This window comes from Macrobrachium rosenbergii, chromosome 23 (genome assembly GCF_040412425.1).
Source record: "Macrobrachium rosenbergii isolate ZJJX-2024 chromosome 23, ASM4041242v1, whole genome shotgun sequence".
Lineage (NCBI taxonomy): Eukaryota > Metazoa > Arthropoda > Malacostraca > Decapoda > Palaemonidae > Macrobrachium > Macrobrachium rosenbergii.
In genome coordinates, this window is record NC_089763.1 from 17,241,277 (window position 1) to 17,263,571 (window position 22,295).

A 22,295-nucleotide genomic window follows, 5' to 3' on the forward strand; every position below is an offset into this window, starting at 1 on the left:
TTTGCAACTACCATGATCTTAGATAATATGATCCACTTTGGTCTTTGATTTTCAGTTTGTTCTTCAGGTAAAGAGAGAGAGAGAGAGAGAGAGAGAGAGAGAGAGAGAGAGAGAGAGAGAGAGAGAGAGAGAGAGAGAGAGAGAGTGGGGAATGTGGAGGAGGGACACATTCCTCCTGTTGTATTGGGACACAAGACAGACTTACCAATGTAGTTAAGGAACATCCTGTTTTGAATTAATATCCATTGATTCAGCGAAAACAATGTAATTATCATTTCCTGATCCACTAATGACTGATGAAAATACAAATGAATGCCAAGATGAACATGACTCACTGCATTAAGAAATACATATAAAACTATAATAAACCATGTGAAGTACCTTAATAATAAATTATTCATGAAGCATAATGCAGATGCTTTGTAAATATCCAAAATTTCCTGTAGGATTCCATAATAGGTAGCCTATATGACCTTTTTTCCATTCTGACGTTCACAATTTGTTCTGCAGCTAAAGATTCATGGCAAATGAATCACATTATTTCTGAATTTAATCATTTTATTTCTCCTATGAAAATGTCAATTGATATTCCTCCCGTATTCTTGATGACTGTTCATGTCGTTAATTGAAATATCATATCACAACTATTTTTATTTGTTACTTCTACAAGAACAAATCAAATGAAAAAAAATGGTCTTTTTGTAAGATTAAAAAAACTTGCAAGTGTTAAGTGAAGACAGAAATATTGGGATTTTGAGAAACAAAAACCAGAGCCAAAATCCACAAGACTCAAAGGAGCAAAATTGTTCACTTAAAACATCAACACAGACCAAGTGCTGGATCAGCTTACCTGGAGCGCAGCAAACGCAGTCCTCTCCATCACACCACTCGGGGACTATTTTATCATAACAGTTGTCAGGACCCGTGCAATAACCATATGCATCTTGGCACTCCTGAGTTGGGGGACAAACTGAAAGGGACAGTTCCATTTTTAGTGTCTGTGTTATAGTCTTGAATCTGAGGGGAATGTCTGTTGTAAACAGATTTGAAGATTCAAATTAATCATTGAAAGGCAGGCCAGGTACACAGATCTAATTAGATGAACTTTCACTTCTGATGTTCTATGTATTAGTTCAGTGAGGGCAGGGCAGTTTATACTTCACGTACTGGATATTATTAAAAATTAACAGTGATACTAAATGAATTCGAGCCATTACTTTAGAAAGAGGTAATAAAAGATCAATAAAACATGATGCACCTTGATGACTATTTTATCCATATTACCAGTAGAATTAACCGAATTTATTTCCAGTGGGATTCCAGATATTGTAACAAATAACAACAGCAGATATAAGATGGAAGCCTTTGCATTCTCCACAATCTTTAGCAAAATTACCAATTTACGTCACTGATTACTGGTATGTCGATTGAGAATGATATTAGATAGGAGATTGCAGTCTTTGCAACTACCATGATCTTAGATGATATGATCTACTTTGGTCTTTGATTTTCAGTTTGTTCTTCAGGTAGAGAGAGAGAGAGAGAGAGAGAGAGAGAGAGAGAGAGAGAGAGAGAGAGAGAGAGAGAGAGTGGGGGATGTGGAGGAGGGACACATTCCTTCTGTTGCATTGGGACACAAGACAGACTTACCAATGTAGTTAAGGAACATCCTGTTTTGAATTAATATCCATTGATTCAGCGAAAGCAATGTAATTATCATTTCCTGACACACTAATGACTGATGAAAATACAAATGAATGCCAAGATGAACATGACTCACTGCATGAAGAAATACATATAAAACTATAATAAACCATGTGAAGTACCTTAATAATAAATTATTCATGAAGCATAATGCAGATGCTTTGTAAATATCCAAAATTTCCTGTAGGATTCCATATTAGGTATATGACCTTTTTTCAGTTCTGACGCTCACAATTTGTTCTGCAGCTAAAGATTCAGGCAAATGAATCACATTATTTTTTAATTTAATAATTTTATTTGTCCTATGAAAATGTCAATTGATATTCCTCCTGTATTCTTGATGACTGTTCATGTCGTTAATTGAAATATAAAATCAGAACTATTTTTATTTGTTACTTTTACAAGAACAAATCAAATGAAAAAAAATGGTCTTTTTGTAAGATTAAAAAAACTTGCAAGTGTTAAGTGAAGACAGAAATATTGGGATTTTGAGAAGCATAAACCGGAGCCAAAATCCACAAGACTCAAAAGAGCAAAGTTGTTCACTTAAAACATCAACTCAGACCGAGTTCTGGATCAGCTTACCTGGAGTGCAGCAAACACAGTCCTCTCCATCACACCATTCAGGGATTACTTTTTCATAACAAAGGGCACGATTTGTGCAATAGCCATATGCTTCTTGGCATTCCTGAGTTTGGTTACAAACTGAAAAGAACAGTTGCATTTTAGTGTCTCTATTATGGTCTAGACTCTTAGGGAAATGTATTGGAATTGGAATAGGAATATTGAGCTGTGACCTGTGAGGTCACTCAATATTTAAAGGGAACTGGCAGTAAGAAGGTTTGAAAGGTGTAACAGAACGAAAACCTGGCAGTTGCATTATAAATTAATTGTTAGGGAGGGTGGAAAGTCACATGGAAGAAAGAGGATATGAACAGATATAGTGTAACGTGCAAGTGCTATTTGCAAGAGCACGTGAAGCTCCACTTATTTTAAAATTAACTTAAAAGAATAAAGCATGTACAGTGCAGACGGTGAGTCACTTTCACGACCACCCAGAATCGAGGAATAGGGAGCGATCAAAACACCCCTGACATTAGCACCCTCTAAATCCTCGGCGCCTTCACGAAAAGACTCCCCCCATCCTCTCTAAGCCTTAATCCCGCCTTTGTCAACCTTTAATTTCCCTTGGGTACTGTCATTCCTTTTCTTGTTCCAGCACAGCTTGTCAATGCCGCCAAAACATGGGAGCCGGCGAGTTAACGGACAGGTCGGTCTCTTACTGATCTAACCCCTTTCTGACCCAGTCAAAACTTTGTTGTGAACATAGTCCCACCTAAGCCCCTTGCCTTATTGCAAAGTCTGACCTACACATCAAGACAACGCATCCTACGGGAAAGATACAGTCTGGATTTGGAGTTGTCACGGCGCTCATTCTTCCACTATAATTTTCATTCTTTCTGATATTTTTGCCCCTTGGAGTTCTGAGAAAATAGGTGAAGTGTTAATGTTTTCATTTCAAGTAACGTAAGGATTTCGTAGTATTTCCTGTTGCATATTGTTCCCTCTCAGCCTTCAGCACTTCCTAAGTGACTGTGAAAATGTTTTCTTTGCATCAAAGTGACAGTAAGTTTGTTTTAGCAAAATAGGCATTTGATGCTGTGTCTACCTGTTCACCCACTTTGATAATTTCTGAATTCCCGACGTGGATGAACACTTCAAGAGTAATTCCTGAAGACTTATATGCCTATGTGGAAGAATTCTGTACATTTACTTATCTTTAGAGGTTCCCCCACAGTGTGAGTTTATTTCAGAGTAGAATTAATTCTATAGTTAAGAAATTTCACCATACATCGTAAAGTCTTTTGATATTGTAACTATTTGTTTTGTGACTAATGTAATATAAGTGCCAAGGAGCTAGTGAGGAGCTCTCTTTGCAATATCCTTCTGATCTTTGTAATAGAACCTAATTAGTGAAGTCTTGCATTCCTTTTGAAAACCATTTTAATGTACTGTTAACCTACTTCTTTTCGTGAGTGTAGCCAGGTAGTCAGGTGAGTCTGAATTGTATTTAGGGCTAGATAGACCAACCCCGGGGTAGGATCGTGAAAACAGTAAAAGGAAAGAAAGGGGTTACAGCTATAGGCCGAATCAATGCTGCAAAGAACGTTAAGTAATGCCTGCAGTGCACCATGGACTACGAAGTAACAGTTTTCATGGCAAACGAAATTTAATCTATTCAGAAAGAGCTGGTGATGAATCCTTTGACTCAAATCTAGAAAAAGGACGAGTGCCCTTTTAATCTAAGAAGTAATTGTTTTACGCAATATATAAAAATAACCTAAAAGGATACCCCAATTGATACTGCATTATTCAGTTGTTGAGTTTTAAAGGCCACTTTTGGTTGTTTTAAAGTGATTCCAGTTAACTCCGTTAGGAGTAAAGATGGCTGAGGAGGAATTTGACCAAAGAATGTAACAGAATTAACCTTACATCCTTGTAAGCAGCAGGAGAGAAGACGATGTTTTGGGGGAATGAAGAAAGAATTTTGTTTGTCTCATGTTTCAGTCATGATGAGAACTGGAACTGGGATGTAGAATTTAGGCTAAAGGCCAAGCACTGGGACCTATGAGGTCACTCAGCACTGAAAAGGAAATTGACAGTAAGAAGGTTTGAAAGGTGTAATAGGAGGGTGGAAAGTCAGATGGAAGAAAGCAAATATTAACGGATGCACAGTAAAAGGAATGAGAGAGATTGACGCTAGGGGCCGAAGGGACGCTGCAAAGAACCTTTAGGTAATGCCTTCAGTGCACCATGTGCGGTGCACTAACGGCACAAGCCACTACTGGGGTGATGAGAATTATGCTCTAAACGAAAAACTTGCTTTTCAGAATCAACTACTCACTTGGAACACAGCACACGCACGAATCACTGAAGGAATCAGGGCAAAGTATTTCTGGTATCGGCTCTTCTCCTTCAGCACAAGTCTTTCTGCATCTTCCGTTATAAGCTTCACACTCTTCAGTCACTGGGCAGTCTAATGAAAAAAAATGATGGTAGTGATAATAATTAAAATAAAGAATTGTTGCAACAATTACAGTGTATCTTAATAACATTAAATGATCCAACCAAGACCACTGTTTACAAGACCTGTTTGTGCTTTGGACATAAGGGAAAGATGATATGGACAACTACTTTTTATGGACGACTGGTTTCCTGAACATGAAATAATTACACCAGAGTGTTCACTGTGAGTTTGGCACCACTAAAAATGATTGTAAAAACATAACTCCTGCCAACTCCAAAGAAGCTGAGGGGTATGACATTTAATTTTGGACGTAGAATCATGAGGAAAAATGTTCCTCAAGAAGGCTAATTTGGGTATCCAGAAAGGAAATTTGAAGCCATTCTGGAGAATGATGATAGATGAGGTACCAAAAAAAAAAAAACAATGATGGTAATGTGAGATAATACATTCCGTAGTGCAAAGGCTAAATCTGTTAAAAAAGAAGAGTTGAACTTTTGGAATACTCAAATTTGGGATATTATTCTTTCTCGCTTCAAGGAACACCTCAAATTTTTAACATAATATTATACAAAGGACAATGGAGAGAGAGAGAGAGAGAGAGAGAGAGAGAGAGAGAGAGAGAGAGAGAGAGAGAGAGAGAGAGAGAGAGAGAGAGAGAGAGAGAGAGTTTTGTTGGGGGGTGCGTCGAAGAGATGGGAAGAGGTTTTTCTGCTGTTTTTATTGGGATACATGACAGATTTACTGGTCTTAGGAGGTGAACTTTCTCCTTTGGATAATCATCCATTAATTCAATGAAAATAAGGTAATTATACTGACACTGATGACTCAAAAACACAAATGGATGCCAAAATGAACCTGACCCTTTGCATTAAAGAATGCACATAATGTAATATTGTATAATAAAAAAAATATATATATGATGCGCTTTGACAGAAAGTAATTCATTGGACACAATGTAGACGCTTCGTAAATTTCCAGTGGAATTCCAGTTTTGACGAAGGAGAACACTGCATACAGAAAATGGCAGTCTTTACGTTGAAACCTATCTCAGATAAATTTACCGGTTTTGTTTAGTGACCTTCACAGTCTGTTTTGCAGCTAAAGATTATGGGCAACTGAACCTTATGACTGTACCTGTGAATTATTTTTTCTATTTGTGATATGAAAATCACAATTTATATTTCTTCCTTATTTATTGTTACATGTAATGTGAAGTACTATAATCTCAACGTAAAACTAATTTTATTTGATACTTCTGGAAAAACAGATCAAATGTAAAAATATGGACTTTTGGAAAGATTCAGAAAACCTGGAAGTGTTAAATGATGAAAGAAATACTGGAATTTGACAAATTAAAATAAGATTTCAAGTGCAGCAAAAGCTTTCTGTTCCAAATTCCACAAGATTCAAGGGAACACCACAGACCAAAAGCTATACGTGTTTACCTGACAGGCAGCAAGCGCAGTTCTCTTCAGGACACAAATCGGGGAATATCATACCCTCACAGGTGGCATCAGGACCCCTGAAGCAATAGCCATTCATTTCTTGCATTCCCCTCCTGCTATGCAAGCTAAAAGGAACAGTGTCATTTTTAGTGTCTTCTGTATGGTAATCAATCTGAGGGAAATGTAAATTATAAATGCATTTAAAGCTTCCAACTACTGCAATGGAATGATAGACATGCAGAGGTCTAACCAAGAGAAATTTCTATTTTGAATTTTTATTCACTATTCCATTGGAACTAAGGCAGTCAACTCTTAAAATAATGGGGATTCCAGGTTTTTTGACAAACTATTATAATAGATATAAAATGTCAGTCTTTGCCATCCCCATGATTTTAGATGAAATGACTTGTTTTGGTCATCAGTATTCACCCTGTTCTCCAGCCAAATGGTGAAGGCATTTAATTCTGAATGTTCTTCGCTTTGTTTAATTATTTATGAGTAACTTCTTTCTATGACATGAAAATATCAACTAATATTTCTTTCTTATTCTTTGTAACATTTAGAAGTTGAAAGCCCTAAATGAAGACTGAAATACTGGAACGTGAGAAGCAATAACAGAATTTCAAGTTAGCGAAAGTTTTCTGTATCAAAATCCACACGATAGAAAGAGGACTGAAATTGTTAGTCTCGCAACGTTCAACATAGACCTAGCGTTGGATCGGCTTACCTGGTAAGCAGCAAGTGCAGTTCTCTCCAGAACACAACTCGGGGATCGATGCACCGTCACAGGTGTCAGATTTCGTGGTGCAATAGCCCAGGTATGCTTTGCATTCGTCCGTTATCGGGCAGCCACAGCACTGGCAAGCTGTACCGCAGAACCCTGTAGGAATCCTGCCCTCTTCACATTCCTTCTGGCACACGCCATCATAATCAAATAGGCATTCCTTGGGAGGAAGTATTCCAGGGCAACCACCTAAGAAGAGTCGGTTTTGGTGAAGGAGATGATTTCATAAGCTTTATCTTTCTCTCTTATTTGGTCTATTTTACCAAGTACTTTTCACTTGTTATCTGAATGTTTGTTTAGTCCCAGCCAACATCTCATGCTATTTAAAAAGGTATTTCCACACAAACTTATTTTCAGACATCGTTTTCAAACATTTTAGCTGTTAGTTGACAAGGTTTGATGGAAACAGTCGACACTGGCGATAAAATTAATATTGGTACATCTCTGTGTGCAAGGTTAGACCACAAGACACTTTCTCATGAAACGTGCTGTGTGGCATTGCTTATCAAGGCAATTTCTTTCATTACCTTTGGATAAACGGATTTTCGGTTTAAAAAAAAAATCGAATTACGTCCGTCCACATTCATAAGCGTCTTGAACTACAATGAAGATAAAAAGCGAGTTACTTTAGATTACATGAACCATATTAATCTAGAAGTGATCCAACAGTCTTCTCATTGAAGTGGAGGTAGGTATCAATGATAACATCCAGCAATATTTCCTTGAAACGATAAAGAAGACTGTCAGAGGAAGCCTAAATCATTTTTGTGCCACGGAAGCAAATCCAAAGATCTCGAGAGACATTTAAATTTTTATCCATTTCCCACGAAGGTTTTGCTCGAAATAAAAGCATGCTTCAAGAGTATATCAGCAGATGCCCTGAATGGCAGGGTGATAACTCATACTCTTTGCTAAGAAAAGATACAACATTTAGTCAGTAGGATTCAGCCGTGAGTAAGCCAGCAATATATCACAATTAGGTGATATAAAAATACTTTAGAATTCATTTTACTTACAGCTAGTTATGGCACTCCAGAATAAACTCAAATACTGTAGAAGTATAAGCACGGAAACCTGACACTGGGAAAATACCTGTCGTGACATCTTTTAACAGAATTACAGAATTAACAGGTGGACATAACCATATCCTCTCTCACCCTCCATAATTTCTGCTCTAACAAATGATACTTATTGTGACGCCCATCTGCGGAAATGAAAAAAACAGTTACCTCCAGTAACTGTTAGGTAAATGGGAATGCCTTATTCTGTCTCACCCAAACTTTAATTTTTTTCTAGAGGGCCTGTTCGAGAGAGCAAGAGGTTATGCAAACTTAAGGTAAACTCAATTTTACAACATGAATAGGTTTTACCATGCTGACGAGGAAAGCGGAGACTAGCCATTAAATACAATATTCGAAACAGCAATTACAGCCATTTACACACAGACTTGGGTCATGATGCATCTGAATAGGACATATCTGGATGAAGTAGTAAATGTCAGATCATGTTAACTTTTTTTCATCTAATTTATGGAGATAGTAATAAAAACATTGCTTGACTGCATAAGTCTTATAAAGCAAGGTATTTGCATTTAGTTTGAATTTCCATTATTATTTTCTCATGAAATGTTACACTTATTTGCAATAGAGTATGAAGACCCCAACAAGATGAAATCCAGATTGCATTTGAAAGCATAAAAAAAATGTGGTCATTTTGAAGAATGACAGAAATTATATTGCATTATGTTACTTTAGAATAGTAAACTCAGAAAAGGTCAACCATTAAGGCGAGGTCAGTGGCTCGAGAGAATAAGATGATCACCTGCTTTGGCATTTGGTTTTGTAAAAAATAAGATAAAACAAAATGCTGACTTTAGTTGACCTGTCTTCTTCTTTTTTCTTTTAACATGCTTTTTCCCATTTGTATGGGGTAACCACGATGCCTTCTTTTGAAGGACTTTGATTTGGCATTGGGGTAGACTTTGTAGTCTCGATTGGCTGCCCTGCCTGTCATCGCTTACACCCCGGTAGCGTATGTACATATATTGTACCAGTCACCAGCGCCCTTTCTCCCAGCAGCGAAGAGTCGTTCTGCGGTTAGGCCGACAGCTGAGACGTGTCTGTTATGTTTTTAGATGTTGGAGTGGCTCTGTTTGCGTGTGTATTAGTCTGTAACACCCATTTGCTTTTAAGCAAACCTATCCGTTGATTACATACATAATCCCGGGGTGTCTACACGGATAACAAAGTGTCCGCCTCTCTGACCTGTCGGCTGCAGATTTGAACCTGCGCCACAGACCTCTAAGAAGTCCGAGACTGCTGCCATAACCGACTTGGCCATTGAGGCTCTGCTTGAAAAAATATGCACAGGCTAAACATATTAACCTTGAGATAAAAAATTAAAAGCAGCCCCTTAAAATGGCCAATGTATAACCTTCAAGTTTGATAGAGCAAGGTAAAAAAAGTAAGCAGGACCCATGAATTTTATAAGGAATGTGATTTCGGCTAGTGAATAGAAGCATAAGCTACGAAGTTTAACAGACGTGGAACTCGAAATTTAAACCATTCAGAAAAAATTGGAAATGAATCCTTCGTCTCAAATCTAGTATAAGGACGTATGCACTTTTAATGTGAACAGTAATTGTTTTATGCGACGCATAATATGAGGCCTAAAAGAATATCCCATTTGACACTGCATTAATCAGTGCTCGATTTTTATAGTGACATAAAAGACAACTGGGGATATTCAAAGTCCACTTTGAGTTGTTTTAAAGTGATTCAGTGAATTCCGTTAGGATGAAAAGATGACTGCCAACGAATTTGGTTAAAGGATAAAATAGAAGTTAAGCTTATGTTCTTGTAAGCGAGCAAAAGGGAAGACAACATATCAGTTACAATTCTACTTTGGTATTTTTTGCGAGGAAAAGCGAATTGGATTTTAAATGACATTTGTAGCTTAATGTTCATGATATATATACGAGTATATATATATATATATATATATATATATATATATATATATATATATATATATATACATATATATATATATATATATGTATATATACTGTATATATATATATGTGTGTGTGTTTGTGTGTATTGCAAAAAATTGCCACTCACATCTGTTATGATGGAATCACATGTGACACTGCTAATGTGAAGGCAGTTTACCTTCCCGCAAATACTACATCCATTTTACAATCAATGGACCAGGGTGCCATCGCCTCCATCAAGGTCTATTACCTTCGAAAGACGATTAACAATGCCCTCAAGGCCATTGCAAGAAACAAGGACTTGAATCTCTAGAACTTTTGCAAGTTCTACAACATTAATGAAGCTGTGAAGAACATTTCAGATGCTTAGGAAGAGATATAGCAGACCAACATGGATGGGGCCTGGAAGAAACTGTGCCTGCAGTTTGTGAATGACTTTCAGGGCTTTGAGGAGACACTTGAAAGTGTCGCCAACAAAATTATTGGAATAAGTAAGGTGCTAAATTTGGAGTTGGATGCTGATATGTCAATGAGCTGCTGGAGTCCCATGCAGAGGACTTATCTGAAGGGGACCTCATTCAGCTGGAAAAGCAGATGATCGAGGAGGAGGAAGAGGCACCAGTCCCAGAGCCCAGGTTACCAAGGGTAAAGGGCTTGTCAAAAAGTTTTTTCCTGGTAGAGGCAGGGATGGCATGTTTTGACAATGAGGACCCCAACATCGAAAGGTAAACCAAGATACTTAGAGGGGTCATGGATTGGCTCAGTTTTTACTGGAAGACTTTGGAGGAGAAGAAAAAGAGAGCTCTCCAACCTAGCCTTGAACGTCATTTCAAGAAGCACTCTCCAGCACCATCTACCACTCCAGACAGAGACCCCAGTACATCCTCCTAACACAGACTCCCCAACACCTGCATCTCTTGCTCCATCAGTAACTTCACATCACCCAGTTTTCCCTGCGCCTGTATTTCTAGCACCTTCTGCAGGTTCTCCTCCTGCATCTCCAACTTCCTCATCCCTATAAGACTGTCTAAATCCTTCAAAATACCCCTTCCAATGTGCAATCCAACCACAGGATTAAAGGTAAGGATTTCTTCACTTTTTTCATTTTCATAAATTGTTTAATCTTAAGAACTGACTTACGATGAAATCTGACTTACACCAACCTGTAGGAACAGATGTCCGTCGTAACTCGGGGACTGCCTGTATGTATGTGTGTATATATATATGTGTGTATATATATAATATACATATATATATATATATATATATATATATATATATATATATATATATATATATATATATATATATATATATATAGAAACCTTACACTAAGAGAGACCCTGTCGTGAAATGTAGTGTATCTTAACAAATTGCGGAAGGTGACTATTAACAGAATTAGCTGATGGGCATAAAACACTCTTTCTCACCCTCCATAATTTGTGTTCTAGCAAATGATACTTATTGGGATGTCCATCTATGGAAATGAATAAAACCATTTCCTCCAGTAATTGTTAAGCGAATGAGAATGCCTTATTCTATCACACCCAGACTTTAATTTTTTCTTAAAGTCTGTTCGAACGAGCAAGAGGTTATGCAAAATTAAGGTCAACTTAATTTCACAACAGGAACAGGTTTTACAATGCTAACTAGGAAGAAGACGACTAACCACTAAACATAATATTCGAAACAGCAATTACAGCCATTTATACATAGATGGGTCCTAATGTAGCTGGATGGGACATATCTGGTAGCCATAGTTAATATCAAGTCAATGGGATGCTAAAATCATGTTTGACTAGATAAGTACTTTTAAAGCAAGGTATTCACATTTAGTTTAAGTTTTCCTTACTAATTTGTCATGAAATGTTACAATTGTTTGTAAAAGGGTATGAAGACACTAATAAGAAGGCCCTTAGTATGTAGAATGACAGAAATTATGCTCCTTATATTACTTGAGAATAGCAAACTCTGCAAAGGCAAACCAGTAAGGGAGGTCAGCGGCTCAATAGAACCAAATGATCACTGGCTTGAGTATTAGGTTTCAGAAAAATAAGGGGAAATAAAAATGTTGACCTTTCAGTTGATCTGTAACCTTGAAAAATATGTCAAAGCTAAACATATTCGAGGAAAGTATTCGATAGCCCTTGGCATATTTCCTGATAACATTTCACGAAAATAGGAAAAATATTAAAAGCAGCCTTTTAAAATGACCTATGCATGACCTTCACATTCGATATCGCGAGGTCAAAAATTACACAGGACACAAGAATTTTAGAAGAGATGTGATTTATGCTGGTGAATAGTAGCATGAGCTACAAAGTGTAACAAATTTTAAGGTAATGAAAATTTAAGCCAAGCAGAAAAATTGGTAATGAACCCTTCGTCTCAAATCTAGTATATGGACGTGGGCCATCTTAATATTAATAGTAATTGTTTTAAGTGATGCAAATCAGAGATCAAAAGGATATCCTACCTGATACACAAGTAGTTCAGTTTCAGAGTGATATAAAAGACGACTAGGGATACCTAAAGCCCTCTTTGTGCTGTTTGAAAGTGATTCCAGCAAATTGTTAAGGTGAAAAGATGACTAACGAGGAATTCGAAGAAAGAATTTCACAGAATGTTACCCTATGTTCTTGTCAGTGAGCAGAAGAGAAGTCAGGATTTTGCAAAAAGAATATTATCGGCCTCATGTTCCAGTCATGATAAGAATTGTGGGGTAAACGAAAATCTTTATTTTCAGAATCAATCGAACTTTTTAAGAGCATTCCACATGGCTGTAGGAAAGGTGCACTTACTTGCAACACAACACACTCAAAATCTTTGAAGAAATCAGAGCAATAAATTTTTGTCACCGACTCTTCTCCATCAACACAAGTCTTACTACATTTTCCCTGACAGACTTCACACTCTTCACTCATTGGGAAGCGTACGGGAAGTTTCACTGCTTTTTTATTCGAACTCAAGACAGATTTCCCAGTCTTAGCAGGAAAATGATCTCTTTTGGATTATTATCCACTAATTAATATGGCAATTTTCTCCTGACACTGATGCAGCTAGGGAGTCAAGGTAATATGAATATCCTCACTTCTATTTGTTTCAGTAAAGGTCACATTGTATTTCCTCCTCTCTTTAAAGGCAGATAATACTGTACTAATATTAAAGTTGTTCAAGTTTCGAAAAATAAAAAGTACAGATGTTCTTAGTTTTTCGGCATCTTTCATTGGAACATTAGGACACTGATTGATTACATATGCTCTTCAAAAGCGAAAGTAAGGTATCTATTTTTAGATGTTTTACATTTCTTCTCTCATGCAATCCTATAAACATTTCTAGTATTTATGAAGACTTTAAAAGGAAGCAATCATGGGCATTTGAAAGCCTAAAAATAACAATAGAGCACATATTATGAAATGTTGGAAATTCTGTTGAACAATATAGTGAAGAATATCAAACTTTGCAAAGTGCAATGATGTACTGTGTACCGAAGTGCTGTGATGAAGTAACCAGAACAATCCTCACTAAAACTAGTGTTACTTTTTTTTTAACTTTCTGTTCTGATGAGCTAATACTGTCATTTTGTCCCCCACGTCACATGATGTAATTGTCCGCAAGTGTAACCACTGTGGCATAAGTTTCGTCAAATAAAAAAAATCCATATATGCGTTAGAAATTATGGCTAACACTATTCCAGTTTTCAAATGGTGATTGAAATTTGAGGCTATTGAGAAATCTGAAGAGAATCCTTTTTCTGAAAAGCTCATATCACGATATGTTACCGTTTTAATTTAGTAGTTTATTTTCACACAGCATATGAGTAACACGAGTTAAGAAGACCTGCGTACCTATCACAGAATATCTAATTTAGTATTGCATTAAACAAATTCATAAAACAAAGACGATCGTGCTTCGGGAACAGTTTCTGGATTCATTGAAAATCATTCATGAAAGAATGAACAAATGTACCTATAATTAATTTCAAGTAAACTACAAAAACACAGTTGATTTTATAGTGGCATTCACGACTATGGATATTTATGAATGATTTTTTCCCGTTGAATCTTATTTTCTGCAGATTCTATTAGGTTTAAAAGATAAATAATGTGGAATCTGACCCAAGAATATAAGAACGGACAATATTTGGCAAAAGAAGAAAGCATTTTTTCTGACATCTGATTTATAATCCGTTGTACCAGTCTGCATTTCCCCCGTCTGAGATTCCCCCAGGGGAAAATCTGGCCCAGGATAAATCTCCCCCAGGGGGAATTTTGACCCAGGATAGTATTCCCCTCTCCTGGCCAATATTCCCCCAGCCCCCATACCAGGTGTGAAAGCACCTGCCACTTGCCACTTGCCATGTATGACGTGCAACCTTGGTGTGAAAACGGCCTAATATAACGAGGCAAACTGGCAAATCACTGAAGCCTAACAATACAGTGATTCGATCATCACGAGACAGAGACTTCAGCATTAAAAAAAAAAAAAAAAAAAAGAAACAAAGCCAACAACAGGCGATAGGGAGCAACTGAGTGCCAAATAACTCCGAGCAGTAGTAAGGGTAGCAGGAGGTGTATCTGAACATGGAGGAGTACACCACACCACACATACTTTCAATACCTGGATAGTGGAAAGTACCCTGATGGACTAAAAAAAGAAGAAAAACGTGATATTAGAAAGAAGTGCGAGCCATTTTGTGTTCAAGAGGGATATTTGATGCATAAACAACGCAGGAAGGGTGAAGTTCAGCTACGCCAAGTGTTAATGAAAGCGGAAGTGAGCAGAGTTATCAAAGCTTTCCATGAAGGGTTTGGGGGAGCACATATGGGGAGAGATAAAACAGTTGGAAAGATAACTGCTAAATATTTTTTTAAAGGCATTAAAGAAATTGTCATTGATTATATTTCAAAATGTGACAAATGCCAAAAAGCAGCCAATAAGCCCTCAATGCAAGCTCCTGAGTTGCATCCAGTGCCTGTTCCAGAAAAAGTGTGGTCTCAGGTGGAATGGACTTGATTGGACCCTTACCCGAAACAGAAAGAGGACACTGTTACATTGTGGCAATGACCGATTACTTCTCAAAATTCCCAGTTGCTGCACCTCTAAAGCATAAAACTGCAGCAGAGGTGGCCCAGTTCTTTTTAGATGCCATGTGCGACTCTGGTTGTGTTGAAACACTTATTACTGACCAAGGCCGCGAATTTGTAAATCAACTGAATGACATCCTCTGTGAAAAGCTGCAAATTAATCACAAAATTGCCTCGCCCTATCAGCCTCAAACTAATGGGGACTGCGGGAAAGATTCAAACATCGCAGTGAAAGAGCTCTTATGAAATGCGTCAATGAAAAGCAAAACGATTTTGGGATTCATGACACTCTTATGAAAAAATGAATCCTGTTCGGATATCGTACATCTGTTCACGCCAGCACTGGTGTTGCCCCTTTCACTGCGATGTTTAGGAGAGATCCAGTACTCCCCATCTACTTAGACACTGGATCACAGGTGAAAGATGGAGCAACGACAGAAGAAACTATTAAAGAGTTAACAGAGAGAGTAGTGTCAGAAAAGAAGGCAGCTGAGGAAAAAATGGCGATGAACATTGCAAAATCTCAAAGAAGACAGAAGAACAACTATGATAAGAGACATACAGGCAAATCAAGTGAAATAGTTGAGGGCTCATTAGTACTGTTGAAAAACAACAAAAATAATCACCGAATGGGAGGAAAATTAGAAACAAAGTACATAGGCCCTTATGAAGTTGTTTCTCTGCAAGGAAAAGGACGTGCAAAACTGAAAAATCTCTCAACAGGCAAAGAACTGAGGAATACATATCACGTGGTAAATTTGAAGCTGTACAGACTTGATGATGCAAGCAGCAGAGATGGACAAGATCAGGACAACTACCAGGATCAAGAATACACCACGAACAGGAAAAAGCAGGGACAATCTCGGCAAACGCTGAATCGAAGTATTTCAGCAAGAGAAAGGACAATTTTACTCATGTTTGTAGATGAGGAAGTTGTTACAAGCGTGGAAATAGATGGAGAGACTATAACAGAAGAAAAAATAGAGACAAGACCAGACAAGCTTCCTGGTATTCTTGTCACTAATAAGGAAAACCTTCAAGCATTTTACAAGTACATGGATGATGATGCAGTTAGTTAAGACGCTTCACGCTACTATCAAAGCTAAAGAGGACGACATTCCTGGAGCATGGATTTGTCCAGAATGTGCGGAAATCACAGCAGATGGACGTGAAGTGGTGGAGTGTGAATCTTGCTACGAATGGTACCACACTGCTTGCCTTGGATCTGCAGAAAATTTCAAGGCATCGTGGAGCTGCTGCAAATGTAACCCAACCCAGTATGAAGTTCCCTTTAAAGATTTTTAGCTTTATAATAGGAAATAAATTTCAACATTGGTTCTACTTACAGATTTTTAAGTCTCCGTTGGGAGACAGCCTTTTAACCTTCAATTTTAATAATGCTATATAGTAATATGTTTCAACTTCCATTTGTAATCTTGAAATAATAAATCTTAAAAAAAAAACATATGGGCTTCCTTTTACTTTTCAGTAACCACTGTATTCGTTACATTACGCAGTTTTGTGTACTGTGGAATTGACTGACGTACAAAACGTCTCTTTCCCTACCTTTATTCTTGTCTCCCCCTTCCCTTGTCCATAGTGCCATGACATATTTTCCCGTCACATTTCCATACTTCATAAGCATTACAATACATGATACGACTTGCCCTTGGTGACTTGAGAACGGTGGTATGATTTTTGTGTGAGGGGAAATGGCCAAGAGGAGGAAATATATCCTGTGTCTGTAATTACCCCCAGAGAAAAACTGCCCAGACCAATTTTCCCGGGGGGGAAATTTAACCTAGGCTACTGTTCCCAGGGGGAACTACAGTCAGGGGGGAAATTTTTCCTGCTACACCGTATGGTTGGTCAAACAGAAGGCTTTATTTTTATATTCAATCGAGCTTTTAAAATAATTCTACATAGCTGTAGTAGATTTTTTTTTTACTCTTCAGAGGAATGACGATTGAAGAAAGAAATGTTGGAATATCTGAAACAATTCTCTGGAGACATGAAAAGTCACTACACCAAAATCTTTATGAATCAAGAAGACAGAAACCTGTCATAGCAAACGATAAACGCACAAACCTATGATCAGCTCTGGTGGCAAGCAGCAAGTGCAGTTCTCTCCAGCACACAACTCTTGGATTGTTGTACCAATACAGGTGTCAAAACTTGGTATACAATAGCCGGAGTTTTCTAAGCATTCATCCGTTGCTGGACAGCCACAACATACACATTCTTCAGTGCATTTCCCTACAGGACTCCTGCCATCTTTGCACTCGCTCTGGCACATGCCACTGTACAGAGGTTCACATCTCCTCAGCTTGCATTTTACAACTTCAGAAGGCCCTGCGAAAATTCAGTCATAGTCAATAAAAACATTTGAAAGCGCTAACTTTGGATATGTTTAATTTCTCTCATATTTTATTTTTCTGTATCAAGCGTTTTTATTTGAATGTTCAGGTAGCGGTCTCCATCCTTTAGTTCTCCTTCAAAAGCTGTGTCACGTGTGATTCCATTTTAACAGATGCGAGAGACTAATTTTTACATATATATATATATATATATATATATATATATATATATATATATATATATATATATATATATATATATATATATATATATATATATATATTATATATATATATATATATATATATATACATATATACATATCTCCTTCAAAAGCTGTGTCACGTGTGATTCCATCTTAACAGATGCGAGAGACTAATTTTTGCATATATATATATATATATATATATATATATATATATATATATATATATATATATATACATATACATATACATATCTCCTTCAAAAGCTGTGTCATGTGTGATTCCATCTTAACAGATGTGAGAAACTAATTTTTGCATATATATATTCATGTATATGTATATATATATATATATATATATATATATATATATATATATATATATATATATATATATATATATGTGTGTGTGTGTGTGTGTGTGTGTGTGTGTGTGTGTGTGTGTGTGTGTGTGTGTGTGTGTGTGTAGTTACTTGCCAGACTTGGCCAGGCAACGAAACACAAAAAAATGGCTGATGGTAATACAAAAAAACTGAGAGGGAAATTGAAAGAAGATGAATACTAACCTTTGGTATTCTTTTAGTCAAGTTACTCAGTTAACGAATAATTACATTTACTCAACAATCAATAACAATAGTTTACAAATTACTTATAACTAGGGGCACACGTGATTAATAAGAGATCATCAAGACACGTAATTAACGGTGATGAGTCTGTGAGATGGGTAGGTTGGATGAAAACTTTATTATGATGCATGAAGGTGATTTAGGTGGGGGGGTCAAACTATTTCTCTACACAAGAGAGGACAGGTACATATAGAAAACATGATGATTAGCAACAGCTGGTTGGACACAAAAAATACTCTGACACATATACTATGTACAGGGGCAAATGAACAGGTAATAAATAATACAAATCACAATAATCATAATGAGGTTGTGTACGTGCGACCTCGGGTCAGCTGTGAAGGCACCGTAGAAAACGGGATGTTTATCATAGAAAACCCGTTGAGCGGGGACTTTACAAATTAATTAAATATTATCTACTTTATTTATTTTGCCAGATGAGATGCCATGAGAGAGAGAGTGATATCTTGACATATATATATATATATATATATATATATATATATATATATATATATATATATATATATATATATATATGTACTTGTATATATATATATATATATATATATATATATATATATATATATATATATATATATATATATATATATATATATACATACATAAATAATATTTGCGTCTGGGTGGGTGTATACTACTTTACACGCAGGGCGCTTCGTCTTAGAGAGAGGATCATACGGACAGCAGACTTCATTTTCTTCGTCGCAATAAAGGTCTCTGGATCCGCTGTCGCATAAATCATTGGGAACACAGAAGCCGCCATTTTCATCGCATCTAGGCATTCTTGTCGCTCTGAGCCTAATCAACAGATAAGTAAATGTGAATTATATATCGATTAGAAGTTTTAAAAATATGAGAATCAAATATTACACAAACAAATGTGGAACAAGTCCCGATAAAGACACAAATGATGATTTTGTCAATGACAGGATATTGAGAAAATGTAGATTTTTTCCATGCAGCAAGCCAATTTGCGGTTATAATTTTCTTCCTCTTTTTCAGCCGCTTTTAACATTCTTACCAAAAGGACAAGTGCGTCTTACAGTGCTGATTGATCGTTAATCAAGCCATTGTAAGGATTCTTTACTAAAACAATAAAGTTTAATATATAATATAAGAGGACATATACATATATATGTATGTATATAATTATGTGATATATATACAGTATATATATATGTATATATATACATATATATGTATATATACATATACATATATACATATATATATATGTATATATATATATATATATATATATATATATATATATATATATATATATATATATATATATATATATATATATATATATATATACATATACATATACATATATACTGCAAATGAATCATCAAGTATATATATATATATATGCAGATCCATAAGACCATAAGGAGTCTTCAAGGTTCTTTATTAAGAAACGTTTCGTGCAATCCTTTTGCACATCATCAGTCTGCAATAAATTATAAACAGCAGTTAAAACTAAAGTTAAAATAACAATTATTATACTGACAGTAAAAATTTTCTTTATAACAAAGTTAACATAAAAGCTGCAAATTTTATGTAAAAAACTTACTAAAATTCACCAAGTTTGTTAAGAAAATTAAACTACCTTTCAATACAACGCAAGAGGGAAGAATGGCCTGAAGAAACGTCAATCCCCAGACAACACCTGAACCGAGAGAGCGAGAGAGAAACCGCCGAAGTGTTACTATTCACATTAGGGGACAGGTGCTCAAGGGTAGTTAAAAAGGCAGTTTGAGATGTGGCACTGAGAATCGAAAAATGTGTTTTTTCAACATGAATTTTACATTTAGTAGCATGTGTTCTAATACTAGAAAGTTCTAGGTTGGATATACGGGAACCTGTACGATAACTGAGTCCTGAGTGGCTGTAGTAGTGGACTTACAACAGTCTTTTACATAAGTACCAAGACATCTTGGGCATTCAAAGTTATAGATTGCTGGACCGCATAAAATCTTGTAACTTGTCCTTAAAGAAGAAAAATTCCCAACCTTTTTTGGATTCATAGGAATCAAATTTAATTTTAAAAAACCCATTAAAGTTTTCAGAGGGAGGAGACATATATATTAGTAAGCATATTATTAATTATTTTCTGGACTAAGAATTGAGGATACGAATTAGCCGAAAAAAACTTTGATAAATAATCAATTTCTAAGTGAAAATTGGACCAACTAGAAGTATATCTGAAAGCTCGATGTACCAATGTTGTAATAGAATTAATCTTAAACGAATAAAAACAAGAGCTAAAATAGTTACTGCCCAAGCCTGTAAACGTATTCTTACGATAAATAGAAGCCGTAAAGGTATGTTGATCTCTAGTGATTTTTACATCCAAAAAAGGTAACGAATTTTGTTGTTCAGTCTCAATAGTAAATTTCATAGTGGGATGTACAGAATTAATAAAATCAAGAAATTGATGACATTGCCAAGGATAAGTGAATAGGGCAAAAGTGTCATCAACATATCGTTTATATAGAACCGGCTTAGACTGGGCTGGGCAATTATTTAAAAATTCTTCTTCCAAATGACTCATGAAGAAGTTGGCAAACAACGGGCCCAAAGGGGAACCCATAGCTACTCCCTCGACCTGCAAGTAGAGAGCATTATTAAAAATAAAAACTGTCTTGCACTGTTCAAGCAAGGATTTAAAAAGACTTCTACTAAAACCATGACATATATCATCATCTCTAAAGATTTTGTTAAGAATAATTTTAATAGTTTCTGAGACCGGGACATTGGTAAACAAAGCTTCAACGTCAAAACTAGTCATAAAGAGGTCACCATCTTGTTGGACAATAAGCTGTTGAAATTCGTACCCATTTTTAATGGCAAACTGTGATATTGAAAACTCATTTAAAAGTGTTACAATAAATTTAGAGATTTTATAAGTAGGGCTATTATATGCCGACATAATAGGTCTAAGAGGAATATCTTCCCTATGAATTTTTGGTAGTACGTAAAGTACGCTAAATGATGAGCCGGTAACAAGTAATTCTCGATAGGTAGAATCATTAATTATATCCTCCTGCTTAATTTTCCTAAGGAATCTATTGATTTTGTCTTCCCTTTTTTGGTCCAATTTTCACTTAAAAATTGATTATTTATCAAAGTCTTTTTCGGCTAATTCGTATCCTCAATTCTTAGTCCAGAAAATAATTAATAACATGCTTATTAAATATGTCTCCTTCCTCTGAAAACTTTAATGTTCCTAAATTGAACATGTATGCTGTTATTCCCTTTACTCACTCAGATAAATTACGCTCAGAAATAAAAAGTATCATTGAAAGAGAAATAGGTTTTTAAAATTAAATTTGATTCCTATGAATCCAAAAAAGGTTGGAAATTTTTTCTCCTATAAGGACAAGTTACAGGATTTTATGCGGTCCAGCATTATCTATAAATTTGAATGCCCAAGATGTCTTGGTACTTATGTTGGTTCCAGTAAAAGACTGTTGCAAGTCCACTATTACAGCCACTTAGGACTCGGTTATCGTACATGTTTCCGTATATCCAACCCAGAACTTTCTAGCATTAGAACACATGCTACTAAATGTAAAATTCATGTTGAAAAAACACATTTTTCGATTCTCAGTGTCACATCTCAAACTGCCTTTTTAACTACCCTTGAGTCTTTATATATAAAGCACCTGTCCCCTAATTTGAATAGTAACACTTCGGCGGTTTCTCTCTCTCTCTCTCTCGCTTAAGGTGTTGTCTGGGCACTGACGTTTCTTCAGGCCATTCTCCCCTCTTTGCGTTGTATTGAAAGGTAGTTTAATTTTCTTAACAAACTTGGTGAATTTTAATAAGTTTTTTTACCAAAATTTGCAGTTTTTATACCTTTGTTTATAAAAAATTTTTACTGTCAGTATAATAATTGTTATTTTAACTTTAGTTTTAACTGCTGTTTATAATTTATTGCAGACTGATGATGTGCAAAAGGATTGCACGAAACGTTTTTTTAAAGATCCTGAAGACTTCTTGTCTTATGGATCTTCTGATATATATATAT

At 36.0% G+C, this 22,295-nt stretch overlaps 2 protein-coding genes across 8 annotated transcripts in view; both read right to left on the minus strand.

Annotated features, from left to right (window-relative positions):
- LOC136851312 (keratin-associated protein 10-7-like) overlaps nucleotides 1-22,295 on the minus strand; it is a 117,226-nt gene that overhangs the window by 17,448 nt on the left and 77,483 nt on the right. The window lies entirely within an intron of this gene.
- The window catches only part of LOC136850943 (keratin-associated protein 10-7-like), a 35,530-nt gene that overhangs the window by 13,050 nt on the left and 185 nt on the right, over nucleotides 1-22,295 (minus strand). The window contains exons 2-8 of the mRNA XM_067124924.1: nucleotides 18,900-19,054; nucleotides 17,132-17,395; nucleotides 6,905-7,150; nucleotides 6,178-6,333; nucleotides 4,610-4,741; nucleotides 2,290-2,409; nucleotides 851-970 (exon numbers count right to left, since the gene is read on the minus strand). Of these exons, the coding sequence (XP_066981025.1) occupies nucleotides 851-970; nucleotides 2,290-2,409; nucleotides 4,610-4,741; nucleotides 6,178-6,333; nucleotides 6,905-7,150; nucleotides 17,132-17,395; nucleotides 18,900-19,038 (1,177 nt within the window). The 5' untranslated portion in view covers nucleotides 19,039-19,054. The remainder of the gene's footprint in view (nucleotides 1-850; nucleotides 971-2,289; nucleotides 2,410-4,609; nucleotides 4,742-6,177; nucleotides 6,334-6,904; nucleotides 7,151-17,131; nucleotides 17,396-18,899; nucleotides 19,055-22,295) is intronic.